Source organism: Lynx canadensis, chromosome E3 (genome assembly GCF_007474595.2).
Source record: "Lynx canadensis isolate LIC74 chromosome E3, mLynCan4.pri.v2, whole genome shotgun sequence".
Taxonomy (NCBI): domain Eukaryota; kingdom Metazoa; phylum Chordata; class Mammalia; order Carnivora; family Felidae; genus Lynx; species Lynx canadensis.
Window position 1 is genome coordinate 1,101,983 of NC_044318.1, and position 13,500 is coordinate 1,115,482.

The 13,500-nt window shown below is 58.7% G+C and overlaps 1 protein-coding gene across 1 annotated transcript in view; it reads right to left on the reverse strand.

Annotated features, from left to right (window-relative positions):
* LMF1 (lipase maturation factor 1) overlaps window positions 1–13,500 on the reverse strand; it is a 100,988-nt gene that overhangs the window by 68,048 nt on the left and 19,440 nt on the right. Inside the window, exon 3 of the mRNA XM_030300552.2 lies at window positions 12,538–12,548. Within this exon, the coding sequence (XP_030156412.1) occupies window positions 12,538–12,548 (11 nt within the window). The remainder of the gene's footprint in view (window positions 1–12,537; window positions 12,549–13,500) is intronic.

A 13,500-nucleotide genomic window follows, 5' to 3' on the forward strand; every position in this document is an offset into this window, starting at 1 on the left:
GCGTGGACCCGTGCACAGGCTCACCAGGGACCAGCCACGCTGTGATCGAGCCCCTCCCCGTCCCATGTGCTGTGGTGGTGCTGGGGACCCCGTGAAGCCCCAGCCCTCCCGCGCGGACTCTCGGGTGAGAGGAAGGCAGGTAGAGAGATGATAAGCCGACAGATGACGCAAAGACCCACGTCAGAGGGTGGGGGGTTGGAGAGAAACGAAACCGGGCCCGGGGCTGGGAAGCACGGCTGTGCAGGTGCAGGAGGCGGACTGCAGAGAGGCACGCGGCCCTGGGGGCTACTGTCCCACAGTGGGAGCAGCCACTGTGGAGGCAGGTGCGAGTGGACGTGGTACAAAAATTAATCACAATCCTGTCCGCACGTCAGTCTCCCAAATGTTCAAGAGCTACTCATCAAGGCTAATACCAAATGGAAAGCCAGCAATGCTCTTCCTTGTCAAAGGTATTTAATGTTTATTTATTTTTGAGAGAGACAGAATGTGAGTGGGGGAGGGGCAGAGAGAGACGGAGACACAGGCTCGGAAGCAGGCTCCGGGCTCCGAGCCGTCAGCCCAGAGCCCGACGCGGGGCTCGAGCCCACGGACCGCGAGATCGTGACCTGAGCCGAAGCCGGACGCCCAACCGACCGAGCCACCCAGGCGCCCCCGGAGGCATTTAAATATGAGACCCGCCACATGCCCATAATAAGTACAGGGATCGTGCTTTAAAAGAGGTATAAAATGCTCAGTAAGAGGACACAAGCCATTAAGAAGAGATGCGTTGTACACACTTAGGAACTGTTAACGGCACTAAAACTGCACCGGTATCGGTGTCTCCATTCAATGAATCCACACAGACAAGAGCTGCTACTGTAACAGCAACAAAGCATGGCTTCCTCGCTTAAGATTTCTGTTTTCAAATATCAAAGCATTTACAAAAGAAGCTGGCACACAGCTGCTACTCCAGGGCTAACCTAACAATGCCTCTCCCTGTTAGTGGCGTTGGCAAAGGTCAGGCCTGCCGATGCTGTGCTCCTCTTGCATCCGACAATGGGGCATCGGAGCCAGGAAGCTCCAGGGACACACGCCAGACTCTGGAGGTTCCAGGCCAGCCAGTGGCTGCAATGGTGTCTGAGGAGACCAAAGCCATTCTCTGGCCTCCCAGCTGTTCACTGTGATTCGGGACACATCAGCGTTTACCTGGCAGGGAAGGAGCATGGGGGCAATGGTTCCTCTTGCCTCAGACAGGCGACTGCTAATGCTGCAGAAGTAAAGGGAAGGACCCATCTCACCAGTTGCTTTTAGCTATGACCAAATGAGATCAAATGTGACCAAAAAAAAAATGTGATCAAAACATGGGCTTAAAAATGATTCTTCCCGAGGAAGAATAATGCTCTAGAATATACATGGGGAAGGCGGCTGTGGACAAGTGGCTGTGTCTCTGAGCCTTACCCCAGCACAACTGCAGGTACCTGTCTCTGTGAACTATAAAGATCTCTAAGATGGGAAGAAGGACAAATAGGTCAGTGGTACCCAACCTGGCAAAGAGTTAACCTGCCCCGCAGTCTCCAAATCCAGAGACCTATAAAGCATCCACTCCAGGTGGTAATAGTTCCCAAGAAAAAAATCTCTATGAAGGGGGTGGGGAATAGGGAAAGGAAGTGACAGATCATCTAATATGTTTGATTCGGTAAAAATAGTATTGGAAGAAGTCAAAGAGTTGTGTTGGTGAATTTGGAATGAAATGTGAAAGCATGATCAGAGACGAAAAACAAAGCAAACCAAAAAAGAAGAGGCAACTATTAGCTCCAGGGAAAACAACGAGTTACTAGAAACAAGTGAGCACAATTTACTGTTGGCTCAGCAGATGACATTTACACAATGTAAAGACTGAATATGAATTTCATCTACTATATTTGTGACACACTTGTACTGAGATGAGGGAAAGAGAAGGATATGGGAGGGAGAGTAATCCTTATCATTCATAATAGGAAGAATATAGAAAAAAGCTTAAGTGATACACCAAGAATAGTCTCCATAAATGTATTACTCAGAAATATGGAGATAAATACCAGCAATGGTAAAAAAGTAAAGGAGTTGCTCCAGGAAGCAGAATGGGGGTGAGCAGAGGTAAAAGACACTGCTGTTTTTGTTATAAGCTGTGACATACGATTTCTTCCTAGTCCATGCACATTTCCAATGTTTCTTAGAATTAGAAGAACAATCTTAGGGGCGCCTGGGTGGCGTAGTCGGTTAAGCGTCCGACTTCAGCCAGGTCACGATCTCGCGGTCCGTGAGTTCGAGCCCCGCGTCGGGCTCTGGGCTGACGGCTCGGAGCCTGGAGCCTGTTTCCGATCCTGTGTCTCCCTCTCTCTCTGCCCCTCCCCTGCTCGTGCTCTGTCTCTCTCTGTCCCAAAAATAAATAAACGTTGAAAAAAAAATTAAAAAAAAAAAAAAAGAAGAAGAACAATCTTAAGGCCCAATTATCTGCTCACAGTGTAATAAAATCAGAAACTGGTCAACGAAAGGTACCCTACAAAACCCTGAGGGCTTGGGACTTTGGAAGCTCTTCTCTAAACAGCACTTGGACCAAAGAGACATCAGCACTGACAATTATCAAAAAGTATACTGTGTGCCATTATCGGGAAGACACTGGACTCTCAAACAGGCAGGGTGGGTGGCCAGAGACACAGAGGGGAGTGGTCACCTGCCTCTATGCTTTCGTTAGCAGGTAAGAAGAGATGGAAAATTAATGAGTTAAACAATCAACTCAAGATCTTAGGAAATAATAAACCCTTTCCTCCCAGAAAGAGGAAACAACCTATAAAAAGTAAAAATTAATGAGCTAGAACACATTTTTTAAAAAATCAGATAAAACCAGGTATTTGAAAAGACCCACCGTGGAGACAACCTAAGGCTGTTTTGGCCACAGGGATAAAGGAGGGAACAGACAAGCACTCAGTAGTGCCCAGGAGCTGAGCTGGAACTACAGCTGGGGGTAGGGGTGCAAAGGCCACTTCGAGGAGCATGCAGCCATAATGGTAACAGCAGGAGGGTGTGGGGGACGAGTGTGTGGCAGTCGGACAGACCCTGGCCGCAGGGACTTCAGCAAGTCTCCAGAAAACAGGGTGGTGACAAAACCATGGTTCCCAACCCCCAGGGGACCAGCATCCGGAGACTCAACAGTTCACCAAACGTGATGTCACCATCACAAACATGGGCTGACAAGAGACACTGTATTAATTCCAAAGCACATGGCTCTGCCGCATTTAATCTATAACAACTTTCCTGTTCTAAAGTCTTAAGTTGGACACAAACCCTTTTCCAGATTTCTATTCCAAATCGTTGGAAATAAATCCAAAAGCCCCCCAAAAGCAAATGCGAGTCAAACATCCACATCTACACAATTTAATAAAAATAAAAGGCAATTTAGAGGCATTTCAGACAAAAGCCACCCACATGGATTCAGAACTAGAAGTGTGACTAAAAGCAACAAAATGCTTCTTTTCTATTCTAGAGTTCTGCATATTAAAGAGATAAGCAAGTTTCAGAAATAGAAATGGGTAGCTAGATGTGATGGGGAAAATGGAGAATAAGCAAAATGTTAATGATCACGTAAGGAAGAAAGGTCTTTAAAACAGATTTTCTTCTAGGTCTTAGTAATTCTCACCAGATAGTCCTAAGTGAAGAGAATGGCCCATCATCAGCCCCTTCTGGGTGTGCGGTGACCTTCACCTGAGCGTGTGTGCACATGTGTTCGCACACAGATCTGAGGAGGCATCAGGGTAAGAGAATACGGTAAGATAGGGGTTACCGGGGGGAAGGAGCAGACCGTAGATGCAAAAGACCACACTGGAAAACAGCACCATGTACCTACCGCGTGTGCACACGAGGGAGGAGAACCCAGCACCTTGAGAGACTTGCCCAAAGGGGCCCCGGCACCCCAGACCTGACTTTCCCCTTTCAACACGCTGGGCTGAACACTGCACACCCCGGGGGACAACTGTGCCACGTGGGTCACAGCCAGGAGCGCCTTCAGTGACGCCCGGGGCCGCAGCCCCTCAGGACGGCTCCTTCTCTCCAGGAGCATAGTCTCCCTGCACTGGTGACCCCAGGGACCGGAGAAGGGAACAGTGGTGTGCCGACAGAGCCAGCAGGGCAAAGAGAGGATGGCGGGGCCGGTGGGGGCGGAAATGAGGCGAGAATACTCCCCCTGGTACCCCGGTGGCTCAGTCGGTTGAGTGTCTGACTTCGGCTCAGGCCATGATCTCACAGTTCGTGGGTTCGAGCCCCACGTCAGGCTCTGTGCCGACAGCCCAGAGCCTGGAGCCTGCCTCGGATTCTGTGTCTCCCTCTCTCTTTGCTCCTCCCCTGCTCACACGCTCTCTGTCAAAAATAAACAAAGATTAAAAAAAAATTTTTTTTAATTAAAAAAAAAAAGAAAAGAATGCTCCTCCTGGATCAGGACCAGCCCCAAGACCCTGACGGAGAGAGCACCAGAAATTGCAGGCAGCCCGGGTCACTACGGAGAACACCCAACACAGGCCGACAACAGGAGGTCTCTGGGCCTGTCTCTCAGGCGGTCGTGGCCAGCCAGGGCTGCTCACGGTGGGTAAGGGGCAGAAGCCGTTCAAGACGGTGCCTCCCACTCTGGAAAGGGCTATGCCTGCTAGTTGAGATGCTTCCCAGCCCACGCAGGTCACACGGGAGCTCTAAAGACCACCTGGCACGGGCTTCTCTGTCCCTCCTAAGGACCCGAGCGGACAAGAGACCAAATCCAAACAATGCTGAGCGGCCAGTGTCACTGGCGGGGAGCAAGGAGAGGGAGAGCGGACACCCACGGGGCCATGCGAGGAGAGTGGCTGTGTCAAGCCCCAGCACCCTGGAAACCACAGGGAAAGACACCCCCGAGAGGCTGCACAGCCCGGCGAGCTCACAGGCCAGGCCAGGAGAGGCTGCCTCTGATTATGGGGGTAATGCGATTACGAGAAACTGCTTTCTCGGGCTTGGGGGCTGGGAAGGGAATTAGACGAACCATCAATTAGAGCAGAGGATATGAGATCCGGGCAAAGCGCAGAGCTGGGACACAAGGGTCTGGAGACGGTTTGGTGGGATCTGCTGTCATGGAGTCCGCCCGGCCCTCGGAGGCGGTCTCATCGCTTCCTGCAGGCGAGCTCCGCTCCAGCACTAATAGGTTTTAATAAAAACTTCCAATTGGACCAGTAAACCCCTCATTAAGCTGTTTTTAAAGCACGAATTTAAGAGCAGCAAGGGTAAGGGGTCACAAGCAGCATTTAATTCACAACGGCTGGTGGGAGGTGCTGCTGGGACGGACACCGGAGTTCAAGGGTCCAGGCCACACTCGCACCGATGCCAGCACAGGGCCTCCCTGAAAAGCGCACCTAACGAGGCAGCAGTGACCGGAGGACAGTGCCAAACGCCCGGGGGGCTGCTCCTCTGAGCACAGCCACAGCCTGCGGGGACTCGCTCGCCCCTGACGCCCCGCACGGCACGTGTGCGCCCCGCCGGCACCTCTGAGTGCAGGACCGGCACCCGCCCGCCCGTCCCCACAGCCCACCCACGGACCTCCCGCTGCCATCCGGCCCTCCTGGCCTCGGGAGATGGCGGTCGGCCCCCAATCTCCTCCAGGGTCCTGCTTCCTGGCCCCGTGGCCCGCGGCCGGCCCTGCCGGTGAGGACTACACCCCGCGTTCGGCACACCAGGATAAATGAATAGCTCATCCACTGAGCCGCTTTCTGAAACCAAGCGTCGCTGACGCATCTTGCTCTCGGCTAGACGGGCCTGCAGTGAAAACAGAACGCTCTTTTCCTACAAAGGAACGTCCCGAGCCGGGGAGCCCGCCGGAATCCTTCTCTCAGACCCCTCGCGCCCCAGGGACGGGTGCCTGGGCGGTCTGACGCAGGAGGACGCGTGCTGCTGACTTGCTTCCCGTGTCCAAGCACCGCGTGAGGTTTCAAGCCGCGAGCCGTACCTGAGGAAACGAAGCAGGCCTGGGACCGCAGCTGCCCACTGTCCCGGCAGCGCTAACGGCACTAACGAACGTCTGAGCGTTCACGCGGCCTGAGGGGCTTGTATCAGTTTCTACCTGCAGTTTCCCGCCCCAGCTGGGCTGCTGAGCCTCGGAAGGAAGGGGCCACATCTCCACGCCCCTCAACAAAGGACCTTAACCACGATGGCACCAAAACACAAAAAACACAGCCCGTGCGGCCACAGGCAGAATGACGAAAAGCTATGGAAATACCACCCCCTTGAAAGAAGACTATGGCGTAAACCAGGCACGCTCAGGGAGTGCATGCCCACGTGAACACCAAGGTTCCCGAAGCTCCTGATAGAAGATCAGTGTCGGGGGACGTGGGGACCCGGACCTGCCTGGGAGACCGCCTGGAGGCCAACACCAGCACATGCTGGGGTCCCTCAAGCTAAAATCGGATCCTTTCTAGGGCCAAGTTACCGGATCCTTTCTAGGGCCGGAGACACTCCAGAAGCCTCAGGGCCTCGAACAGCAGAGAGGTCTCATCATGTGTGTGTCTGGGCGCAAGGGCCCTGTGATGGCTCAGCTCCTGGTCACGGGGCCTGTCCCCTCTGCAGCCGCCAGCCGGCCTCCCCTGGTGCCCGCGGCCGGCCTAGGCCTGGAGGGGTGGAGGCCTGCATCGGCTCCAACACTGGGGGGAAGCCGCACGACTCAGTCCCGAGGACAGGGGGCCCTTCCTGGGTCCCCACCTCACCCAAAACAGGTGGCCATCAGGCCTCAGGCCACATTGGGAGGCTGTGGGCCAAGAGCAGCCCCTTCTGGGCAGAAAAGACCGGAAATACCAGCCGGCCCGGCCTGCTGGTTGCTACACGGCTCTCAAGGACAGCGCAAGGGCCCCACCCTGAGCTCATGATCATCAAAGAGCACTTTCCGCTGGGGAGCAGGAAACAGCACTTACAGGGGACCTGAATTAATTACCTTTACACCCACTCTTTGAAGTAAGAGTTACCGACCCAGTGGCCTTCAAGGCACAGCCACACCGAGAGCCTCGGCAGAGAAACAAGCGGCAAAGCAGCCTCCTAGCACCCGGTCGACAGTGGCCTTCCTGTGTCCTGGAGCAAACAGCCCTACTGCCATGACCGTCACCTTAGCCGGAGTCCCAGCCGGCTGCAAACAGGCACTCGAGAGCCCGGTCCCGGGACAGCAGCAGGTGCCACTCACGATGGGGAGCGGGCCCTCAGGACCGTGGAAAATGTTCCAGACACTTGGACATCCTGAGAAACGTGTGGTCGTTCTGAACAAGGGGAAGGCGCTAGAAAGAGGATGCGGCCCCGCGGCCCTCCTCCCAAACCGAAGGGAGTTATACTCACCCACCGCGTCCTTACAGGGTCAGCTGCCGAGGCGGCAGCTTGAGTCCGCAGAGGTAAACAGCCGTGCCCACTCACGGGCTGGCCGGCGAGCGCACAGAACTCCCACAGGGGCGGAAGCGGGCTGTGCCGTGCGTGCCCAACGTGGCTGCCGGGCGCTTGCCGTGGCGCAGGTGTGGCTAAGGAGCCGCACCTGGTCTCACCTGACTCTCATCAAGCCGCCCCGTGACGGCTGGTGACGGAGCAGCTCCGGGGTCCGCGGGCCGGGGCCCGAGTTCTCCGGGAACGTGTACCCCGTGCAGCTTAGCGCTCGGCGCGAGACCCAGTGCGGGCGCGGCCTCGTCAAAGTCCACTTTGCAGAATAGAGACACGATAAATGTAACTAAAACGAACCCAGAACGGCGCGGACACACAGGCCCAGAGGGCCTGCTCCTCGTAAGAACCGAGTTCCTGCGGCCAGCCCCAGGTGAGGCCGACGGGCCCCCGCCCGGAGGCCTGAGTCCTTTCCGTTTGGTGGCTCTGGGGCTTGGTGGCCGGGCCGGTGGCTGTCGTCCTGTGAGATTAGCGAGGGAGAGAGCAGCCCGGGACGCCGAGGGGCCGCACCAAGCGCACCCCACACGCCGCCTTCTTCCTCGGGGGCCTGCTTCCACGGGAGACGTGTCAGTAGCGCCACCGGCTCCCGGCGACGCAGCTGGGGCTCACGAGCGCCAGGTAGCGCCCACGGATGCACAGGTGGGGGACAGACTTGTTTAAACTCGGAGCAAAACGGAGGCTGTTTGCCCGAGTCTCCCGACGCCAGTGTTCCCGCCGAGGACGCCCTCGCAGCCTCACAGATGCCCGCAAGGCTCGGGCACCGCCAACCCCGGGGACCGGGGGGGCTGGGGCTCTGGTCTCTGCCTCCATTTCCCACGTGAGGCCTCGTGCGGCCCCCTCCCCACGCAGCTCTCCTAAGCGCGGGGGCTTTGGCAGAGGGGCCGGCACGGGTCTCCCGAAGCCTCGTCGCCTCGGGGGAGGCAGGCCCGCGAACCTCGGCCACCACACCTGCCGCTTCACCGCCACAGGCGAGCGCGTCCTCTGGCTTCACGACCGCCGATTTTATGGTAGCTATGGTAACCGCCCCGGATTCAGGGCACGGGCGCTTTTCCCACCTGGAAAAGGAGTTAGGGTCTGCCGGGTCTCAGTCACAACTGAAAACGACAATACTCCTGCAGCCGCAGGTAAATCAAGCAGATTTTAGCAAGACGAGAGGGAGAAGGCAGGTTTCTTGGAGGAGTGTCTCGCGGTCACGTGGACCCTAACGCTCTCGCCGACGGCGAACTTCACGCCCAGACTTCCAGCCTCCCCTGCTCCCAACCGCATGAGGCTGGCAGGGTACTAGCTCGCTCTTACGGTTAAGAAGCGCTCCACGGGCAAGGGGGACGGGGAACCATCCCTGCTGTCTTCTGGCCTAAAAGTTAAAGACACAACCCCGAGAAGGAAGGCCGCACGCGGACGCAGCTGACCACGACCACGACCACGACCACGCTGGCCGCCCCTGACACCGAGGGCGCCCGGCCGGCTGAGAAGGTGGTGAGGGACACGGGCCCAGGGCAGACGCAGAGCCTCACTTTCGATTTTAAATTTCAACTCCGGCTTTGTCACCCACCTTTTAAGGTAATTGAAGATCGGAGAAACAGTCCGTGTTCCTGTTCCTCTTGCCAGAATCTGACGCTCTTCCTTCGAGTTGATGCCCATTTCTGTGACTTCAAGCGTCTTTGCCTGCAGAACCCCTCAGCAGCCCCGGCAGAGCAGCGGGGAGAGCCCGCACGTGCCTTCCTGTTGAGGACGCGGTGTGGCCGGCCGGGGGGTCCTCCCTCCTCTCTGGCACTGACAGGCGTGCTGCAGTGATGTGCCTGTGGCACCGCTGGCCGCAAGGAAGCTTCTCTGGTCCTCTTTGGTCCTCACCCGTCTGACCACGAGTGTGTGGGAGGGTCGGTGGCATGCGCCTTTCATTCGGGTCTGGACAGTCCTCGGCTTTTATTCCTTCAACGTTCTTCTGCCTGCTGTCCCCGCTGGCGTGCGCCCCACCCCACTGCACGGCCAGCAAGGACACCCTGTGCCCAGCGCCCCTGCCGGCCCTGTCTGCTGCTCTGTCGGCCGGGCGGGGCGGTGCGTCTGTGCGTGGGCACCGTCGTGGCTCCTGCTGGGGCAGACAGACCCACCCCTTCCTTCCCCGACGGCTCCAATATCGGGGTCACCCCTGCTGCCTGCAGGCTCCTTTTCCCCCTGCGTGTGTACATCTAGAAATTCTTGTTTAGGTCAAACGCTGTGTAGAGAAACGGTGGGTCCGGAGCGGAAGTGATTACCCAGAAGTGAGCGTCTGCAGTGAGGCTGTGGTCCGGCAGGGAGGGTCGGCGGGACGGGGTCGTCTGGCCGGAAAACCGACTGTGCTCTGTGAGCGACCCCAGCACGGGGCCTGGGGGCAGCCTCTCCCCATGGCCCTTGCCCACCCGTCGGCAGAGGAGGGCCCTTCCCAGCCTCCTCCTGACCCCCTCCAGCCCACTGGGCAGCTGAGTGGCAGCACAATTGCGCCCCCTCCCCAGGACACGGCCTCTGCTTCAACCCCCCTCCCCGGGGCCTCGGGGCTTGATGTCCCTGCCCCAGGGCAGTCTGTTCCCTCCAGCACGGGCCACCAGGGAGACCCTCTTCGGCTTCCTGCCCTGCCTGCCCCAGGCCTTCTCGCATGCCCAGGGAGGCCCGCAGACTGGAGCTCGGAGCTGCCACGTCTGGGACAGTTGCGGGGGCCTCTCCTTGCCAACCCCCCCGGCTCTCGGGCTCAAAGGTGAAACCAGTCACGGCCCCACGCTCCCGAGCGGGCGCTGGGGGTTCAGACCCTGCAGCTGTTCCACTGACGGGGCTCGCGTGGGTCAGGCCACGAGGCGGTCTCGCACAGCACCCAGCCCCCGCTCCCCGTGGGACGGGAGGGACGGCTGTCGGGGAGGCTGTCTCCTCAGCGTCCTGCTTGCAGATGGCCAGGACGGGGCTGGTGTGCTTGTGGGTGTCCCAGGGGGCCTGAACAGGACATACGCGATCCCCGGGGCGGGCCGCTTCCTGCCGGACCTTCAGCCAGACACCCGGCAGCCCCCTCAGGCCATCCTCGCCAGCACCCCTCCTGCGTCACTCGTGGTCCCGCGGGGGACGGCCCGCGTCCCCGCCAACTGCCGCTCTCGCGTCGCGTGCTCTCAGGAATGAGGACACGTCCCCCGTGTCCTGGCAGTGCCGGCTCCTCACCTCTATCTGTGCTGGCATGAGCACAGCCCCCGGCCTCTGGCCCTTGTCTCGGCCGTGCTCCCCCCACCGTCCTGCCAGGACTCCGTGTGTCCGATGGCATCAGGGCGTTCTGTCGATCTCCTCTTCCAGCTGGAACGTGAGTTTGTGACGCCGATGCCATCGCCGACGTGCTCTTTAGGGCTACGCTTCCTGTCCCTGTGCCCCCCCTCTGTCTTTCCAGATCACTTGGATTTCTCAGAACACCACTCTGTCCAGCATTTTACCCGCATCTCCACGTGTTTCCGGTGACTGCTCGAGGGGTCACAACACGCACCCTGAACCCTCCTGCACTCTCCTCGGGGTGTGCGGCTCCACTCGCAGCGTGGAAACCCACGACCGCGCGGGTCCACCTGCCGCCCTGCGAGCCCCGTCAGGCCCGTCGCGTGCGTCCGCTCTGGGAGCGTCACGGGTCTCAGAAGGCAAACGACTTGTTTTGCTTTAAACAGTCAGGCGTGCCGCAGACGAAGTAAGAACAGGAAGCGGTCTTTCACGCTGACCCGCGGACTCCGCTCTGGGCTCCACACGCCTCCCGGAGGCCGGGTCTTCCCTCCCGTCCCTCCCGGCCACCCGGGGCAGGGAGCGCGCCTCGGCGGCACCCAGTCCCCGACACAGGGCCCTGGTCCCGGCTTCCATTTGAGGCGCCCGCTCACCGGCCCTGAGCCCTCAGGGCCGCTTCCAGACCCGCGTCCAGACCCACCTACCGCTCTCAGGACTCTCCCTTTCCCTCGGTCGGCACCACCCAATGGCGCGGGAGACACAGTTTCTTTCCCGCGCACGCTGTGTGGACTTCCCCGGGCTTCTCGCATCTGTACGGTAGTGTCTCCAACCAACGTGGGGACGTCGCCACCTGCCCCTCGTGCCGGGGCTCCGCACGCATGCCGCCAGCCTCCGAGCTCTCCCCTGGGTGCCTGAGCTCTGCGCGGCCTGGGGGGGCTCTAGGCCCCGCTCCGTGCCACCGTCACCCAGCCCCTCTGGGAAGTCCTTCATTTCACACACCGTATATTTCAGTTCTCGACTTTCCGTCTGCTTCTTTTCTCATCTCGTCGGTTTCTCTCCTGAGAGCTCTTCTTCTCATTCTTCAGGGCCTCAGTGCAGTCACCAGTCCCCGCGGCTGCGCTGGGCTGGCCTGAGGATGGCCTCTGTCGACGATCATTTCCCTCCAGGACGGGCCTGCTGTCCTGGCCCGTTGCTCCTCGTGTGGTTGGGGATCGTGGTGGGGCGCCGAGGGTGGCACGGTGTGGGGTGTGTGGCTCCTCGCGTCCCCTTGGAGCGTGCTGACGTGTCCGTGTATCAGCAGGTGAGAAGGTGAGACCCACAGGTGGGCTGTGCTGGGCCCTATCCACCGGGGGCCCCCTTGCCTCTGAACAAACGCTACCCACGTGCTCACGGTGGGTGCAGCACTACCCGCACGGCATAGAATCACTGCCCGACGTCCTCCCCTTACCGAGCAAAGAAATCGGGCCGCCGCGGGCTGTCCCACCACCCTCAGCCCTGGGTGAGCTCCTCCTCTGCCCAGGGGTGTCCCGGGCACTCAGCGCGGCCCGGGGGGGGAGAAGGGTTGGCCTGCAGGACGGCCTGGCCTTCACCCAAGGAACAGTGTTGATCCGTGAGGACACTGCGCTCACTGCGGTGGGGCCACTCGAACAGCCATCTGACGCTGCCTTCTACCCACAGGACACCCCAATGTCACGAGTCCCCAGGTCTGCACCGGGCCGGCACTCCGGGCACGGAAGCCGGCGTGGGCCAGGACTCCAGGTTCGATCACAGACATTGGCCAACGTGGTGACAGACTCTCAGGCGAGGCGAGAGGCAGAAAAAGCGCACGGGTACATACCCCACACACATGCCAAACTCCCACGGCGTCGCTTTCTGATTTCCACTTACCAAACGAATACCTGAAAAACAGAAGAAGAAACGTGTATTAAAATTTTGCCTTGCTTTGTCAAAAAACTTACAAGACTAAAGCATCCTGCTACCCAGCTAAGTAAAGCCCACTTCAGTGACCCCAGGACACCGTGGGTCAGGTCACAGACCCCATGGGCACTAAATGTGGGGAAGGTGGGCATAAGGGGGACCCCCTAGGTGCTACGTGTGTGGCCAGAAGCCCTGTCTGCCCAGGCCCTGCCCCACATACGGGGTCCCAGCCCATGCTCACAGCAAGCCAATCAAGAAATCTTTTAGGGGGGCACTTGGGTGGCTCGGTCGGTTAAGCGTCCGACTTCGGCTCAGGTCGTGATCTCACGGTTCGTGAGTTCGAGCCCCGCGTCGGGCTCTGGGCTGACAGCTCAGAGCCTGGAGCTGCTTCGGATTCTGTGTCTCCCTCTCTCTGCCCCTCCCTGACTCATGTCTGTCTCTTTGTCTTTCTCTCAAAAATAAATAAAAGTAAAAAATAAATCTCTTGGAAAAAGGAAATGTAATAGTGGATATCTGGCAGTAAATTTCTGTACATAGTCAAACACCATGGAATGTCATACCCTAGAATCAGAAAGTTTGAAGGGCACCCGGTACCCTGAGCACAGATTATCAGAAAGGGGTCCCTACAAGGAAGGGCGGCCTTCACTGTGGAGTGCGTGCCCAGGCGCAGGCTGCTGCCCCCACGGAACGGAAATGGCCCCATTCCGCTCCCTGAACCTCCCAGAACAGAGGCAGGAGTCCGTGTGTGTGCATCAGCTCTCTTTTCAGTCAGTGCTCCGTCAACGCATCTGGGCCCCAGGCGACGTTCAAGGCGGACGTGGGTGGCGGGGCGCAGCCAGGGCGGCTGGTGGCGGGCCCTGCGGGGGGCTGCTGCGTTTAGGACAAAACGAGGCTTGCATCGTCCACCGTCCGGAGGGAGCGGCCACGCAGCGC